The 18,538-nt window shown below is 48.9% G+C and overlaps 1 protein-coding gene across 5 annotated transcripts in view; it reads left to right on the forward strand.

The window, feature by feature from the left end:
- The window catches only part of neurl4 (neuralized E3 ubiquitin protein ligase 4), an 86,247-nt gene that overhangs the window by 52,719 nt on the left and 14,990 nt on the right, over nucleotides 1–18,538 (forward strand). For all 5 annotated transcript variants that reach the window (XM_080182590.1, XM_080182591.1, XM_080182593.1 and 2 more), the window contains 7 exons: nucleotides 29–172; nucleotides 2,038–2,202; nucleotides 5,517–5,675; nucleotides 8,938–9,117; nucleotides 13,306–13,399; nucleotides 15,585–15,692; nucleotides 18,190–18,334. In XM_080182590.1, the coding sequence (XP_080038716.1) occupies nucleotides 29–172; nucleotides 2,038–2,202; nucleotides 5,517–5,675; nucleotides 8,938–9,117; nucleotides 13,306–13,399; nucleotides 15,585–15,692; nucleotides 18,190–18,334 (995 nt within the window). The remainder of the gene's footprint in view (nucleotides 1–28; nucleotides 173–2,037; nucleotides 2,203–5,516; nucleotides 5,676–8,937; nucleotides 9,118–13,305; nucleotides 13,400–15,584; nucleotides 15,693–18,189; nucleotides 18,335–18,538) is intronic.

Here is an 18,538-nt window from a genome sequence, read left to right on the forward strand (position 1 = left end):
CTTTCTCCTCTCTCCCTCATGCTTCCAGAATGTGTTTGCGGTCGTCGATTTGTATGGGAAGGTGGTGTCCGTGTCTATCGTGAGCTCCAGCACCCTGGAGGAGACCGAGAGTACGAAACCGCCCTCGATGTCGTCAGATAGCTGCAGTGAAGAGGAGGAGGAGCTGAGCCCTGTAAGAAAAGGCCGCACGGCTTCTGTTCCCCGCTTCTCTGATTTGATTTATTATTGCCACGCGTATTGGGATACAGTGAAAAGTATTGTTTCTTGTGTGCGATACAGACAAAGCATACCATTCATAGAGTACATAGGGAAGAAGGATTTGATTTATTATTGTCACGTGAATTAGGATAGAGTGAAAAATATTGTTTCTTGCGCACTGTACAGTCAAAGCATACTGCTCATAGAAAAGAAAAGGAGAGGGTGCAGAATGAAGTGTTACAGTCATAGCTCGGGTGTAGAGAAAGATCAACTTAATGTGAGGTAGGTCCATTCAAAAGTCTGACAGCAGCAGGGAAGAAGCTGTTCTTGAGTCAGTTGGTACGTGACCTCAGACTTTTGTATCTTTTTCCCAATGGAAGAAGGTGGAAGAGAGAATGTCCGGGGTGCGTGGGGGGGTCCTTAATTACGCTGGCTGCTTTCCCCAAGGCAGCGGGAAGTGTAGACAGAGTCAATGGATGGGAGGCTGGTTTGCGAGATGGGACTGGTCTATGTTCAGGGTCTTTTGTAGTTTCACGCAGTCTTGGGCAGAGTATGGTGTACCTGTCCTGGGAGTGTTTGATGGGGACAGAGTAACGGGGGCTTTACTCTGTATTTAATCCTGTGCTGTACCTGTCCTGGGGATGTTTAATGGGGTCAGTGTAGAGGGAGCTTTCTTCTATTTTATTTAAAGTTCATTTATTTATTAGTGTTACAAGTGCAATCAAGTCACTGTGAAAATCCCCGAGTCGCCACACTCTGGCACACGTTTGGGTAATAATAAGGGGCAATTTAGTGCGACCAATCCACCTAACCTGCACATCTTTGGATACTAAGGGGCATCTTTGGACTGCGGGAGGAAAGCGGAGCACCCGGAGGAAACCCGCACAGACACCCGGAGAACGTGCAAACTCTGCACAGACAGTGACCCAAGCTGGGAATCGAACCCGGGTCCCTGGTGCTGTGAGACAGCGGTGCTAACAATATGTGCCACCGTGCTATCCCAAGCTGTACCTTTCCTGGAAGTACTGAGCTCCTGCAATGTAATATGGTACAGTCACAGCCACCTTTAGCTTTAGCCCAGCCCCTCCTTACATTGCTGCACATCCCAAACTCACAATTGAAATGGAGAGAAGTTGAGAGTATGACAGGGATTGTATTGGTTTTCAGGGTTGTGTGGTGGGGGGTATGTGAGGAGGAATGAAGGTCTCGGGTTATGTGTTGGGGGGAGAGTCTTGGGGTTGGGTGTGGTGGGGGGGAGAGGGTCTCGGGATTGGGCGGGGGGAGGGGGTTTCAGGGCTGCATGGGGGTGGGCGGGGGGAGAGGGTCTCGGGGCTGCACGGGGGGGAGAGGGTCTCGGGGGTGGGCGGAGGGGAGAGGGTCTCGGGGCTGCGTGGGGGTGGGCGGGGCGGAGAGGGTCTCGGGTCTGTATGGGGGTCCAAGAGGAGAGGGTCTCGGGGCTGCGTGGGGGTGGGGGTCCTGGAGCAGGGGGTCTTGGGGCTGTGTGGGGGTGGGGGTCCTGGGGCAGGGGGTCTCAGGGCTGCGTGGGGGTGGGGGTCCTGGGGCAGGGGGTCTCGGGGCTGTGTGGGGGTGGGGGTCCAGGAGGAGAGGGTCTCGGGGCTGCGTGGGGGTGGGGGTCCTGGGGCAGGGGGTCTCGGGGCTGTGTGGGGGTGGGGGTCCTGGGGCAGGGGGTCTCAGGGCTGCGTGGGGGTGGGGGTCCTGGGGCAGGGGGTCTCGGGGCTGTGTGGGGGTGGGGGTCCTGGGGCAGGGATGTATTTTGACCTCTCTTTCGGCCTGAGCAGCTCAGGGTCTTGCATTAATTGAACGCTGCGTCTCTTTCAGTGCGAGAATGAAGCTTCGGTCTTCCTGGCCACCGTGGAATTCATGGAGAATCACGGCAGGAACATCTTGTTGTCCAACAATGGCCACACCGCCACCAGGGTGGCCAGCTACAACCAAGGTGTGGTGGCATCTGCCCAGCCATTGCCCCGCCAACTACTCTTTCAGGTAACAAGAGTGGAGGGGGTTAGGTGGAGGGTGCTGTCTGACAGATGGGTGACAAGTGGGGCAAGAGTGGGTGCCAAGTAGGGGAAGAGTGAGTGGATGGATGAGGAGGGTGCTGGGTGAGTAATGGATGCATGGTGGATGGGTGGGTGGGAGATGGGGTGGATGCTTGCCAGGTGAGTTGGGTGGGGGATGGTGTTATTGGGTGATGGGTGCCAAGTGATGGATGGGTGGGTGATGAATGCCAGGTGGGGGTGGGATGGATGGTTGAGTGATGGGTTGAGTGGGGGATGGTTGGTGGTGGGTGTGGGATGAGTGGATGATGAGTGCAGGTTGGGGGGGTGGTGGTTGGTAGTGGGTGTAGGATGGGGGATGGATGGATGGCTGGTGCCAGGTGATGAGTGGTGAGTAATGAGTGCCAGGTGGGGAATGTTTGGTAATGGGCGTTGAGTGAGTGGGGGATGGTTGGTGGAGGGTGCAGGATGAGGGATGGATGGGTGCAAGGTGATGGATGGATAGGTAATGAGTGCTAGGTTGGGGGGAATGGTTGATAGTGGGTGATGGGTTGGGTGGGGGCTGATTGGAGGGTGCAGGATGGGGGATGGATGGGTGGTGGGTGCCAGGTGATGGATGGGTGGGTGATGAGTGCCAGGTTGGGGGGATGGTTGGTGGAGGGTGATGGGTTGGGTTCTGCAGAGCCTCAGGCAGACATCAGTCTTTGTGTTGAGCTGTGTGTGGGAAGAATGGGCATGCCAGTTGTGAAGGTTTGCTTTTTCTGACCATCTACAGCCTGCTCAGGAACTAACTACTGAGCGGGGGAGGCCATTCCGCCCATCCTAGCCTGTCGCACACAATTAGAACCCATCCCCCAACATTTCACAGCACTGAACCTGGTATGTGAAACTGGAGAGGCACTCTGAGCTTCTGGTTTGTGCTAATGTCCAGTTCTTCTATGTTACTCTTGGAATCATTTTCAGGCCCTTACTCCTATATGCAATGCCTTGTTTCTCTCTGCAGACATTGCCTTCTCCGCTGTTCCATCATGAGAGCCTGGACTGACTGTTTCCTGTCAGCAGCGGGGTCTGTTTTAACCCTTACCGAAGAGACGCTGTTACTTGGAATACTGTGTACAGTTCTGGTCACCCTGTTGTAGAAAGGATATTACTAAACTAGAAAGAGTGCAGAAAAGATTTACTAGGATGCTACCGGGACTTGATGGATTGAGTTATAAGGAGAGGTTGGATAGACTGGGACTTCTTTCTCTAGAGCGTAGGAGGTTGAGGGGTGATCTTATAGAGGTCTATAAAACAATGAGGGGCACAGATCAGCTAGATAGTCACATCTTTTCCCAAAGGTAGAGGAGTCTAAAATTAGAGGGCATAGGTTTAAGGTGAGAGGGGAGAGTTACAAAAGTGTCCAGAGGGGTAATTTTTTCTCACAGAGGGTGGTGAATGTCTGGAACAAGCTGCCAGAGGCAGGTACGATTTTGTCTCTTAAAAGCGTTTAGACGGTTACATGGATAGGATGGGTATAAAGGGATATGGGCCAAACGCGGGCAATTGGGACTAGCTTTGGGTTTAAAAAGGGGGCGTCATGGACAAGTTGGGCCGAAGGGCCTGTTTCCATGTTGTAAATCTCTATGACTCCACTCCCAATGCAGTGCAGGGCAAATTATAGAACAGAGTCCCTACAGTACCAAAGGGGGCCATTCAGCCCATCAAGCCTGCACCGAGAACAGACCCACCCAGGCCCTATCCCCATAACCCCACGTATGTAGCCTGCTAATCTCCCCCGTCACTAAGAGACAATTTAGCTTGGCCAATTCACCTAACCCACACATCTTTGGAGTGTGGGAGGAAACCGGAGCACCTGGAGGAAACCCATGCAAACATGGGGAGAATATGCAAACTCCGTGCAGACAGTGAGCCGAGCCAGGAATCGAACCTGGGCCCTTGGCGCTGTGAGGCAGGCAGCAGTGCTAACCACAGCAGTGCCACCCCATTCCTTGTCCCGGCACATTGATGTCCTCATTTTAGCTTAGCCTACCGTTTACCTTCTTCCTCCAGCCCAACCTATTTATAACGTTGCCTGCTACTCAAAATCGTAGAGTCCATACGGTGCAGAAGTAGGCCATTTGGCCCACCAAACCTGTACTGCCAACTATCCCACCCAGGCCCTAGCTCTGCCTCTCATCATTTTATAGACTTCTATCAGGTCTCCCCTCAGCTTCCGCCACTCCAGAGAAAACAACCCGAGTTTGTCCAGCCTCTCCTTATAGCTCATACCCGCGAATCCAGGCGGCATCCTGGTAAACCTCTTCTGCAACCCTCTCCAAAGCCTCCACATCCTTCCTGTAAGGTGGAGACCAGAATTAAACACAATACACTTAAGTGCAGCCCAACCAAAGTTTTATAAAGCTGCAATGTGACTTCCTAATTCTTGTACTCCGTGCCCCGACCAATAAAGGCAAGCATGCCATACGCCTTGTTTACCACCCTGCCTATTTGTGTGGCCACTTTCAGGGACTATGGACTTGAACCCCAAGATCCCTCTGTACGTCAATGCTGTTCGGGGCCCTGCCATTAACATTGGATCTCCCAAAGATCCGGTTTCCTCCCAAACTCCGAAGAGGTGCGGGTTAGGTTGATTGGCTTTTGTCTTAGGTAAAATAATACCCCTGAGACTGTTAGTGAGTCCAAATACCGTGGTTTTTATTTCAAAACTCTGGCGTTTATTCCAGAGCTGTAGGAAAAGCAGGGACTACCAGACTTCTCATCAAACACAAACACAGGTGGGCATTTATACAACATGAGCTCCAGCAGGAATCACGATTCAAAGTTCCAATTCCAGCCAGACCTTCAGGACTTCCTTCCTTGGTCGTGATTCAGCCCCAGATTTAATCAGGAATCACAGTCCTGCAGTCACGACACAGTCTTCAATCCGGTCACAATTCAAAACCCTTCTGAAGCAGGACCGGCATCCCTGTCTTTGAAGTTACTTGTGTGATTGCGGCTGTCCCAGCAAGACCCTTCCTGCAAGTTGATCGCATGGCATTGGTTAGTACAAAACCAAGCAATCACAGCCCTTAGCTACCCCCAAGAGCTTAAACTGCTGTGAAGCCATGAGGCCTCCTCATTCTTCTTCAATTTGAACAAATTTAGGTGTCAGTAGTTACTGTCGGTGCACACCCGATGGGCCAAATGGCCTCCTCCTACACTATCGGGTTTCTATCTTGTGGTGGATTCCACCCAATGGAAGATGAGGAGTGCCGATGGCCGCTTGTTCAATCGTTCTTCTCGTTGTGTGTCTCCCCTCAGATTCAGATCGATCGTCTGAACTCGCAGTGGACCTCGTCGTTGTCGCTGGGCGTGATCGGAAACTCTCCCGAGCGGTTTAACTTTCCAGGGACTGCCTCGTCAATCAAACGTTCCGCTTGGCTGATCCAACGGGACTCTGTCTTTCACAATTCGTTAAAGGTGAGAATTCTGAGCTTTGTTCCTTTCGGGGTCCTCCAGGGACTGATTCATCCTCAGTTGTTATAACACGATCGCACTTACAGCGGGGACTGCTGAACAGGATCACCAGGGGGTTATGCATTTTGGATGGCCTGATACAGAAAGGAGATGAAGCTGTTCTTGAGTAGGTTGGCATGTGATCTCAGACTTTTGTTTATGGAAGAAGGTGGAAGAGAGTGTTTCCTGGGTGCGTGGGGCGTTCAATTATGCTGGCTGCTTTTCCAAGTGGCACACTGCTGTCTCACAGCGTCAGAGACCTGGGTTCGATTCCCGGCTTGGGTCACTGTATAGAGTCTGCACATTCTCTCCCTGTCTGCGTGGGTTTCCTCCGGACGCCCCAGTTTCTCCCACAGTCTGAAAGACGTGCTGGTTAGGTACTGGCCGTGCTAAATTCTCCCCCAGTGTCAACCAAGCTGGCGCCAGAGTGTGGCAACTAAAGGATTTTCACAGTGGCTTCATTGCAGTGTTAGTTTAAGCCTACTTGTGACACTAATAAATAAATAAACTTAAATCTAGAGACTCGAGCATAATGATTACGGACTTTGAGTTTGACTTCCTAACCCACGGACAGCAATCAGTAAGGATAGGTAACAATACCTCCTCCACGATCATCCTCAACACCGATGTCGCCCAAGGCTGTATCCTCAAGCCCTGCTATACTCCTTATACACCCATGACTGTGTGGCTAAATTCCCCTCCAACTCGATTTTCAAGTTTGCTGATGACACCACCATTGTGGGTCGGATTTCAAACAAGGAAGAGACGGAGTACAGGAATGAGACAGCAAATCTGGTGAACTGGTGCAGTGATGATCTCTCCCTCAATGTCAACAAAATGAAGGAGATGGTCATCGACTTCAGGAAACGTAACAGAGAACGTGTCCCTGTCCACATCAATGAGGTGAAGTAGGAAGGGTCGAGAGCTTCAGGCTTCTTGGTGTCCAGATCACCAACAACCTGTCCTGATCCCTCCCTACAGATCTTATAGTTAAGAAAGCCCACCAATGCCTCTATTTTATCAGGAGGCTCAGGAAATTCTGCATATCCACTATTTCTCACCAACTTGTACAGATGCACCATAGAAAGCATTCTTTCTGGTTGTATCACAGCTTGGTGTGGCTCCTGCTCTGCCCAAGACTGCAAGGAACTACCAAGGATCTTAAATGAAACCCAATCCATGACACAAATCAGCCTCCCATCCGTTCACTCTTGTGTACACTTGTCGCTGCCTCGAAAAGCAGCCAGCATAATCAAAAACCCCACGCACCCCAGACATTTTCTCTTCCACCTTCTCTGATGGGAAAATGATACAGAAATCTGAGGTCATGTACCAACCGACTCAAGAACAGCTTCTTTCCTGCTGCCATCAGACCTTTGAATGAACCTACCTATATTAAGTTCATCTTTCTTTGCAACCTAGTTATGACTGTAACACTACATTCTGCACTCTCTCTCACAATCATAGAATCCGACAGTGCAGAAGGAGGCCATTCAGCCCATTGAGTCTTCACCGACCAAATCCCATCCAGGCCCTTTCCCCTAACCCCACACATTAACCTTAGCTAGACTCCTTGACACTAAGGGGCAATTTAGCATGACCAATCCACCTAACCCACACATTTGGACTGCAGAAGGAAACCAGAGCCCCAGAGGAAGCCCACGCAGGCACGGGGAAAATGTGACCCAAGCCAGGAATTGAACCTGGGCAGCTGATACTGTGAGGCAGCAGTGCTAACCATTGTGCCATGGTGCCTCTTCTTTTCTTCTCCCCTAACATACTTTATGAACAGTATGCTTTGTATAGCACGCAAGAAACAATGCTTTTCACTGAAGGGGAGGCATGGTATTATTGCTAGACTATTAATCCAGAAATTTAGTTACTGTTGTGGGGACCCGGGTTCGAATCCCACTATCGTAGATGGTGGAATTTAAAATCAAAAAAGAATCTACTGATGACCATGAAACCATTGTCCATTGTCAGAAAAACCCACCTGGTTCACAAATATCCTTTAAAGAAGGAAATCTGCTGTCCTTACCTCATCTGGCCTACCTGTGACTCCAGAGCCACAGCAACTTGGTTGACTCTCAACTGCCCTCTAAGGGCAACTAGAGATGGGCAATAAATGCTGGCCCAGCCAGCGATGCCCATGTCCCATGAAATGAATTTCAAGAAAGCACAGCTTACTTTGACTGGTTTATGTGCACTTCAAGTCAGAAGATGGTGTCTGGAACAAGCTGCCAAAAGCAGTAGTCTAGGCGAGTATAATTTTGTCTCTTAAAAAGCATTTAAACAGTTATTTGGGTAAGATGGGTATGGAGTGATATAAGCCAAACACGGGCAATGGGGTCTAGCTTAGTGGTGAAATAAAAAGGGGCGGTATGGACATGTTGGGCCAAAGGGCCTGTTTCCATGCTGTAAACCTCTCTGATTCTGAATCATGAGCAAAACAATAGTTCGGGATTTTATAGAATCACGGAATCCCTATAGTGCTGAAGAAGGCCATTCAGCCTATTAAGCCTGCACTGACAACCCAGGCCCTATCCATATCCCAAAAATTTACCCTGCTAATCCCCCTGACACTTAGGTGCAATTTAACATGGCCAATCCACCATATTGGCTATGCTAAATTGTCCTTTAGTATCCCAGGAGGTGAGGCTAATCCACCGAACCCTTGCGACACTGAAGGGCAATTTAGCATGGCCAATCCGCCTAACCCCCACGTCGTTGGACTGTGGGAGGAAACCGGAGGAAACCCACACAGACACCAGGGGGAGAATGTGCAGACTCCACCCAGCCAGAGGCCAGGAATCGAACCCGGATCCCTGGCACTGTGAGGCAGCAGTGGTAACCATTGTGCCGCCCTCAATTCTACATGGCGAGTTGTTGCGACCTGCAAGGCGCTGCCTGAAGGAGAGGTGGAAGCAGATTTCACAGGAACTTTGAAAGTCAGGTGTGGCGAAATACTGAACAAGGAAAAATATTAGAGAGAATAGGAGACTGGGTTGTTCTTTCAATACAAGTATAATGGGCTGAATGGCTTTGTCCTACAGTCTGATTCTGTCCCCTCAGGTCATCAGTTGGAATTGAGAAAGACATCCTGATCTGTACAAGCTGGTAGCAAGGGTGGTGATGCAAATATGGAGTGACTGCTCAACGTTCACCATATTATCCATGGTCCCAGAATTGTGTCATTTTTAATTCTCTTCCGACTTCTTGCTGTTAGATCTGTGACAATTATGGTCCCAACCTCGACACGTGCCCAGAGGGGACTGTCCTTGGACTCCTGGTGGACAACACCCACGGGCTGCACCTGTTTGTGAATGGAATGGACCAAGGTGTGGCTGCCCAAGACATTCCCAATCCGTGTTACGTTGTCATTGACCTGTACGGCCAGTGTGAGCAGGTGAGTGACTCTGCTGGGGACAGCGAGGCTGGGGCCCAGGCATCGAATCCTGGCGACTGAACTGAATGTCAGTGGACCACCCCCCCCCACACTCAGAATTATAGAATCCCTACAACGCAGAGGAGCCATTCAGCCCACCAGGTCTGCACCAACTCGCCGACAGACTATCTCACCCAGGCCGCCTTCTCTGTCCTATCCCCATAAACCTGCACGTTTCCCGTGGCCAATTCATCCAATAAGGGGCAATTTAGCACAGCCAATCCACCTAACCTGCACATCTTTGGATACTAAGGAGCAATTTAGCATGGCCGATCCACCTAACCTACACATCTTTGGACTTTGGAAGGAAACCGGAGGAAAGCCACGCAGACATGGGGAGAACGTACAAACTTCACGTAGACAGTGATCCAAGCCAGGAATCGCTGTGAGGCAGCAGTGCTAACCGCTGTGCCACCGTGCTGCCCAACTAATCACACCCAATACATAAAATCTCAGTGCCCAATAACTCCTATTATCTGCAATCTCTGAATCAAACGTCAATCCAATCGCTTCCATTACAAACAGTTCTGATGCCCCAAAACCCATTTCTCTTCACTCCCATTTAAATAAAATCTCAGTGGCCCAAGCCTCCTTTCACATTAGCCCCTGTGGCACGCAGCCCCTGCAACCTTCTTAACGACTTGTTGGACCTGCCTGCCAGCCTCTTGTGATTCACAAAAGCGAGTTAAAATCATTTCCCCTTTCAAAATCCATGCTGGTTCTTCCGAATCAACCCATCTTTTTCCACGTGACTACAAACTCTTGTCCCAAATAATTGGTTCCAGAAGCTTTCCCGCCTCTGAAGTTAAACTGACTAGTCTGTAATTGCAGGGCCTGTCCTTGCAGACTTTTATGAACAACATCGCAATTCTCCAATCCTCTGGCACCTCCCCTGAGTCGTGACAAGACTGGACGATTATAACCCCTTCAATTTCCACTCACGCTTCCTTCAATGTCCTTGGATGCGTCTCATCTGATGCCATAGAATAGAATCCCAAAGTGCAGAAGGAGGCCATCGAGTCTGCATCGACAACTATTCCATCCAGGCCCTATTCCTGTAACCCCACGTATTTACTCTGCTAATCCCCTGACTTGAGGGGCAATTTAGCATGGCCAATCCAACTAACCTGCACATCTTTGGATTGTAGGAACAGCCAGCGGAAACCCACGCAGACTCGCACAGACAGTGACCCAAGCTGGGAATTGAACCCACCACGCCACCCTTTAAATAAAAAAAACTTTATTAACTTCAGCTGCCAATGGTCTATCCAACAGTTGCTCCTTAAGGGCGGCACAGTGGTTAGCACTGCTGCCTCACAGCGCCAGGGACCCAGCCTCGATTCCTGGTTTGGGTCACTGCGCAGAATTTGCACGTTCTCTCCCCTGTGTCTGCGTGGGTTTTCTTCAGGTGCTCGGTTTCCTCCCACAGTCCGAAAGACGTGCTGGTTAGAGTGCGTTGACCATGCTAAATTCTCCCTTGATGCACCTGAACAGGCGCTGGAGTGCGGCGACTAGGGGGATTTTCACAGTAACTTCATTGCAGTGTTCATGTAAGCTGACTTGTGACAGTAACAAATAAATAAATAAACTTATCAGTTTTGAACCCTCCTAGAGACAGTTCTCTCTTCTCTCGCTGGCCTACGTCCTTGGTAAAAACAGATGTGAAGAATTCATTTAGAGTCATGGAGGTTTATAGCAAGGAAACAGGCCCTTGGGCCCAACTTGTCCATGATGCCTTTTTTTTTAAACCCTTAAGTTAGTCCCAATTGCCCGCAGTTGGCCAATATCCATCTTACCCATGTGACTGACTAAATGCTTTTTAAAAGACAAAATTGTACCCGCCTCTACTACTACCTCTGGCCACTCATTCCAGACACTCACCATCCTCTGTTTGAAAAATTGCCCCTCTGGACATTTTAATAGCTCAGCCATGCCCCTAGTCTTCCACATGTAAGTCCCTAATCAAACCTCCTCCTTTTATCACCCAGTACAACATGCCTTTTACTAATTTTAGTCAGGGCTTCCTTCTGACATTTTTCTTTAATAATAGAGTGAAGTGTAATATTTGACAACTAAGTGGAACAGTTCCTGAAGTGTGAAGCTTTTGGAGTTGATTTTGTTTTAAAGTTTATTTATTAGCCACAATTAAGACTTACATTAACACTGCAATGGAGTGACTCTGAAAATCCCCTAGTCGCCACACTCCGGTGCCTGTTCGGGTAACACAGAGAGAATTTAGCACAGTCAGTGTATTTAACCAGCATGTCTTTCGGATTGTGGGAGGAAACCGGAGCACCCGAAGGAAACCCACACAGACACGGGGGAGAACATACAAACTCTGCACAAACAGTGACCCGAGCTGGGAATCGAACCCGGGTCCCTGGCGCTGGAAGGCAGCAGTGTTAGCCATTGTGTCGCCCCCAATTATAGTTAAAATGTTTGCAATCTCCTTGCCCACTTCCTTTAGAAAGCCCTGTCTGTATCTGACTGTATTCAGTGGGCTGAATGGCCTCCTCCTGTGCCATTATGATTTTCTGACTATCACTTGCGACAGTGGGTGTGTTCTGGCTCCTTCCTAACCTTGCTCGTTTTGAGTTCCAAACTGGAAAACTCAAGTGGGTTTGCAGGAAGGGAAATGGAAACTTGGCATTTATTGCAAAGGGTCTAGAGTATAAAAATAGAGAAGCGTTGTGACAGTTGTATCAGGCGTTTGGTGAGACCACATTTGGAGTGTTGTGTTCAGTTTTGGTCACCTTGTTTGAGGAGGGATGTGGTGGCACTGGAGGCGGTTCAGAAGACGTTCATTAGATTGATTCCAGGTTTGAAAGGGCTGTCACGTGAGGCCCAGTTGAGTAGCTTGGGCTGGTAGAAGAATTTTGGGGGGAGGGGGGTTTGATTAAGGTGTATAAAATACTCAAAGGGATTGATTAAGTAGATGATCCCCCCCCCTACTAGAATAGTCCAGGACAATAGGTCACAGTTGTAGAGTAAGAGGGGCGAGCTACAAGACCGAAAAAGAACATAGAACACTACAGCACAAACAGGCTCTTCGGCCCACGAGTTGCACCGATCATTTCCATTACCTACTAGGCCTATCTATAACCCTCAATCCCATTAAATCCCATGTACTCATCCAGAAGTCTCTTAAAAGACCCCAACGAGTTCGCCTCTACCACCACTGATAGCAGCCGATTCCACTCACTCACCACCCTCTGAGTGAAAAACTTACCCCTGACATCTCTGTACCTACTCCCCAGCACCTTAAACCCGTGTCCTCTCGTAGCGACCATTTCAGCCCTGGGGAATAGCCTCCGAGAATCCACCCTGTCTATACCTCTCAGCATCTTACAAACCTCTATCAGGTCGCCTCTCAACCTTCGTCTCTCCAGGGAGAAAAGACCAAGCTCCCTCCACCTATCCTCATAAGGCAACGTCCTTGTAAATCTCCTCTGCACCCTCTCAATAGCTTCCACATCTTCCTTGTAGTGAGGCGACCAGAGCTGCGCACAGTACTCCAAGCGGGTTCTGAGATAAGGAGAAGCTTCTTCTCAGAGGGTTGTGAATCTATGGAACTCAGTGCCGCAGAGTGCAGTGGATACAGAATCAATCAATGGATTCTGGAAGAGATAGATAAATATTTGATCAAAAGTGGGATAAAGGATGATGGGGACAAGGCTGGGAAGTGGAGTTAGGATGCGATGGAGATCAGCCATGATCATACTGAATGGCAAAGCGGGCTCGAGGGGTTGAATTACCAACCCTCACTCTTAATTCCTATGTTCCTAAGTCAAGTAAAGTTTATTTATCAGTCACAAGTGAGGTTTACATTAACACTGCAATGAACGTACTGCGAAGTTCCCCTTATCGCCACATTCGGACATCTGTTCGGGTCAATGCACCCTAACCAGCAGGTCTTTCGGACTGTGGGAGGAAACTGGAGCACAGGGAGGAAACACACGCAGACACGGGCCGGGGGTGGGGGGAGAACCTGCAAAACTCTGCACAGGTAGTGACCCAAGGTCGGGAATCGAATTGGGTCCCTGGCGCCATGAGGCAGCAGTGCTAACCCGCTAGGCAGCAGTGCTAACCCGCTAGGCCACAGTGCTGCCGCCTATGTTTCTAAAGCCAATGTGTTGTCATGTCTTACAGGTTACCATAGTGACAAATGATGTCATGGCTATCGGAGGTGATGGCGGTCATTTACATTGCCAGGGTGACGTGGAGAAAGCTGATGTGGTTGATGGTGAGTGAATGCGGTCGGGCGATCTTTCACTGTGGATGGTGTTTAGACTCGGGCCAGAATCTCCAAGGAGTGCTTTGTGAAGTCAGCCTCAACCCTAAGTTTTACACTTGAATTTGGCATTAGGGTGACCATTGGGTATTTCAGTCCAGGTATGATTCAAATGACCCACCAGGGAGCTTTTACAAAACAAAATTCATGGAATCATAGAATCCTAAGAAAAATCTTTCTTTAAAAAAAACTAAGATTACAGAATATAACAAAGAATTAGCATAACTTTTTGTCCATTACAACACTTAAACAGTATAACTCTTAACAGCTAGCTATCACTGTTGTTCCAATGTAAAGCAATGCCTCATAAACGTATGCCTTCCTCAGAATCGGTGAAATCTCACAGCATGCAGGGTGAGGTATCTAAATGGATATAAAATTGGCTTCTTGACAGAAGCCAGAGGGTAGTTGTAGAGGTTGTTTTTCAAACTGGAGTCCTGTGACCAGTGGGGTGCCTCAGGGATCAGTGCTGTTATTTGTTATTTATATTAATGATTTGGATGAGAATATAGGAGGCATTGTTAGTAAGTTTGCAGATTGGTGGCATAGTGGACAGTGAAGAAAGTTATCTCCAATTGCAACAGGATCTTGATCAACTGGGCCAGTGGGCTGATGAATGGCAGATGGAGATTAATTTAGACAAATGAGAAGTGAATACATTTTGGTAGATTGAACCAGGGCAAGACTTACTCAGTTTATGGTAGGGCATTGGGGAGAGTTACAGAACAAAAAGATCTAGGGGTTACATGTTCATAGCTCCTTGAAAGTGGAGTCACAGGTGGACAGAGTGGTGAAGAAGGCATTCGGCATGCTTGGTTTCATCGGTCAGAACATTGAATACAGGAGTTGGGACGTCCTGTTGAAGTTGTACAAGACCTTGGTAAGGCCACACTTGGAATACTGTGTGCAATTCTGATCACACTATTATAGAAAGGATATGATTAAAATAGGAAGAGTGCTGAAAAGATTTATTGGGATGCTTCCAGGACTTGATGGATTGAGTTATAAGGAGAGGCTGGATAAACTGGGACTTTTTTGGCTGAAGCTGAGGGGTGACCTTATAGAGGTCAATAAAATAATGAGGGGCGTAGACAAGGTAGATAGTCGATATCTTTTCCTAAAGATAAGGGGAGTCTTAAACTCAAGGGCATAAGTTTAAGGTGAGAGGGGACAGACACAAGTGTCCAGGTGGGCAATTCTTTTACACAGAGGGTGGTGAGTGTCTGGAACGAGCTGCCAGAGGTAGTAGTAGAAGTGGGTACAATTTTGTGTTTTAAAAAGCATTCAGACAGTTACATGAGTACAATGCATATAGTGGGATATGGGCCAGATGTGGGCAATTGGAATTAGCTTAGGGATTTTTTTTTAAAAAAAGTGGCATGGACAAGTTGGGCCAAAGGGCCTGTTTCCATGCTGTCAACCTCTGACTCTAGCACCAAAACTCAAGTATGCTCACGTGATACTGGATTTTTGGCTTGTTAACATATCTGGGCAGAGGTCCAGGTAGCAATTTTCAGCACCAGGGATCTGGGTTCAATTCCCAGCTTGGGTCACTGTCTGTGTGGAGTCTACACGTTCTCCCTGCGTCTGCGTGGATTTCCTCCGGGTGCTCCAGTTTCCTCCCACGGTCCAAAGATGTGCAAGTTAGGTGGAATGGCTATGCGGGTTAGGTGCACTGGCCGTGCTAAATTGCCCCTTAGGGTCAAAGATGTGCGGGTTAGGTGGATTGGTCATGCTAAATTGCCCCTTAGTGTTCAAGGACATGCGGGTTAGATGGATTGGCTGTGTTAAATTGCCCCTCGGTGTCCAAAGATGTGTAAGTGAGGTGGATTGGCCATGCTAAATTGCCCCTTAGTGTCAGGGAGATTCGCAGGGTAAATGAGGGGTTACGGGGATGGGGCCTGGCTGGGACTGTGGTTGGTGCAGACTCGATGGGCTGAATGGCCTCCTTCTTCTGCACTGTCTGGATTCTGTGGGGAAAACAATATGTTTCTTAAAGGCAGAGTGGCGTCACAGAACCCGCTGAGCTTCAGCTGAAAGCATCAGCCGGCTCCCAGCCTGATTATTCTGCTCCGGATATCCAACTCGCTGTCTCCCAGTGCTAATCCCACCGAACCGTCTGCCCCTCATTCCACAGGTATCAAGGAAAACTTGTGCTGGACTCCGCCTCCTGAAGTGAATCCTATGAAAACCTGTGAATACCAGGCACTCTGCGCCAGGTTTAAAGAACTACTTCCGCTGCCAGGTGAGTTATTCCTTTTGCGTGTATTGGGACACCTGTTTGAACATTCAGCACCGTCTCAAGTTTATTCATTCATGTTGCAAGTAGTGTCATAATTTGAGTATGGGGGGCGGGGGGGGGTCGCGGGTAGTACATGGCACAGTGGTTAGCACTGTTCCCTCACAGCACCAGGGATCCAGTTCGGTTCCGGCCTCGGGCCACTGTCTGTGCAGAGTCTGCATGTTCCACCCTGCGTCTGCGTGTTCTCCTCGGGGTGCTCCGGTTTCCTCCCGCAGTCCAAAGATGTGCAGGCTAGGTAGACTGGCTGTGCTAAATTGCCCCTTAGTGTCCAAAGATATGCAGATTAGGTGGATTGGCCATGCTAAATTGCCCCCTTAGTGTCCAAAGATGTTCAGGTTAGGTGGATTGGCCATGCTAAATTGCCCCTTAGTGTCCAAAGATGTGCAGGTTAGATGGATTGGCCATGCTAAATTGCCCCCTTAGTGTCCAAAGATGTTCAGGTTAGGTGGATTGGCCATGCTAAATTGCCCCTTAGTGTCCAAAGATGTGCAGGTTAGATGGATTGGCCATGCTAAATTGTCCCTTAGTGTCCAAAGATGTGCAGGTTAGGTGGATTGGCCATGCTAAATTGCCCCTTAGTGTCCAAAAATGTTCAGGTTGGGTGGATTGGCCATGCTAAATTGCCCCTTAGTGTCCAAAAATGTTCAGGTTGGGTGGATTGGCCATGCTAAATTGCCCCTTAGTGTCCAAAGATGTGCAGGTTAGGTGGATTGGCCATGTTAATTTGCCCCTTAGTGTCCAAAGATGTGTGGGTTAGGTGGATTGGCCGTGCTAAATTGACCCTCATGCCAGGGGATTAGAAGGGTAAATATGAGGGGTGACAGGAATGGAGCCGAGGTGGTATTGTGGGCGATGCAAACCCAATGGGCCAAATGGCTTCCTTCTGCACTGTAGGAATTCTGTGTTCTAACTGAGGTGAGGAGAAATTGCTTCACCCAGAGGGTGGTGAATGCGTTGACTTCACTACCACAGAAAGTAGCTGAGGCCAAAACGTTGTGTGATTTTGAGAAGAAATTAGATATCGCTCTTGGGGCTAAAGGGATCAAGGGATATGGGGGGAATCAGGATATTGTATTCGATGATCAGCCATGATTAAACTGAATGGCATAGCAGGATTGAAGGGCCGAGTGGCCTGCTTCTGCTTCTAGATTCTATGTAAGTAGAGTTACATTAACACTGCAGTGAAGTTACCGTGAGAATCCACTGGAAGAAGATGTCGTAGTTTCTCTGCTCCGGGGAAGCACTGGAAGACAAAGGGTGTTCTGTCAGTCTGATGTTACTGTGAAAATCCCCCTAGTCGCCACACTCCAGCGCCTGTTCGGGTAACACTGAGGGAAAATTTAGCACGGCCAATGCACCTTAACCAGCACATCTTTGGGCCTGTGGGAGAAAACCAGGGGAAATCCACACAGACACGGGGGAGAATGTGCAAAGACAGTGACTCAAGGCCAGAATTGAACCTGAGTCATTAGTGCTGTGAGGCAGCAGTGCTAATCACCTTGCCACTGTGCTGCCCTAAACTGGTAGACAATGCGACCTGTGCTTACACAGCAGTTGTGAAAGGTGCTATGTAAGCAGAGTGCGGTTATGTTGCAGCTGTATAAGGTGCTGGTGAGGCCACCTCTGGAGTACTGTATTGGGATACAGTGAAAAGTATTGTTTCTTGTGTGCTACACAGACAAAGCATACCGTTCATAGAGTACATTGGGGAGAAAGAGTTGCTTTGATTTATTATTGTCACGTGTATTGGGATACAGTGAAAAGTATTGTTTCTTGTGTGCTACAAAGACAAAGCATACCTGTCATACAGTACGTAGGGGAGAAGGAAAGGAGAGGGTGCAGAATGTGGTGTTACCGTCATAGCTAGGGTGTAGAGAATGATCAACTTTATGTGAGATGGGTCCAGTCCAAAGTCGAGAAGAAGAGGGTGGAAGAGAGAATGTCTGGGGTACGTGGGGTCCTTGATTATGCTGGCTGCTTTTCCCGAGGCAGCGGGAAGTGTAGACAGAGTCAGTGGATGGGAGGTTGGTTTGCATGATGGGATTGGGCTTTGATCGTGACCCTTTGTATTTCCTTGCGGTCTTGGGCAGAGCAGGATCCCATACCAAGCTGTGATACAAGCAGAAAGGATGCTTTCTATGGTGCATCTGGAAAAGTTGGTGAGAGTCTTAGGGGAAATGCCAAATTTTCTTAGTCTTCTGAGAAAGTAGAGGCATTGGTGGGCTTTCTTCACTGGAGCATCAGCGTGGGGGGGGATTGGGACCGGTTGTTGGCGATCAACAAAGCAGCATCTTTGGGGGCGAAGGAATGAGAGATGATCAGCAATGGAAGTGGAGGTTGGGGGGTGTGGAATGGGGTGGTTGATAAAAATGGTGCTTTGGATGGATGGAATGCATGAGACATTTGACCCTCTGGTATGCTTCCGGGTTCTGTATTATAGACGGTTACTTCGACGATGAGCTGAAGTGTAATCTGTGCTACTGTGAGTCCTGCCACAAGCTGCGTGGGGATGAAGCTTACTACAAACGGGGTGACCCGCCCAAGGACTATGCCCTCCCGTTCGGATGGTGCAGGTTTGCACTCAGGTACGAGGTCGAGATGTCGTGCCTGCCGCACAGTCTATTTTAATCCTTATACAGTGGACAAGGAACTGCAAGTCGACCTCTTGCTAATACAATAGTATCTATTCATACACGCTTGATGATCAAACACACAGTTAATATAACAGAATATTAAAGTTCAATACTCAACCTCGATTTAACTATTGAGTGACTGGCAGGTATCCAGGC

This window comes from Carcharhinus amblyrhynchos, unplaced genomic scaffold, assembly GCF_965287045.1.
Source record: "Carcharhinus amblyrhynchos unplaced genomic scaffold, sCarAmb.v2.hapA scaffold_69, whole genome shotgun sequence".
Taxonomy (NCBI): domain Eukaryota; kingdom Metazoa; phylum Chordata; class Chondrichthyes; order Carcharhiniformes; family Carcharhinidae; genus Carcharhinus; species Carcharhinus amblyrhynchos.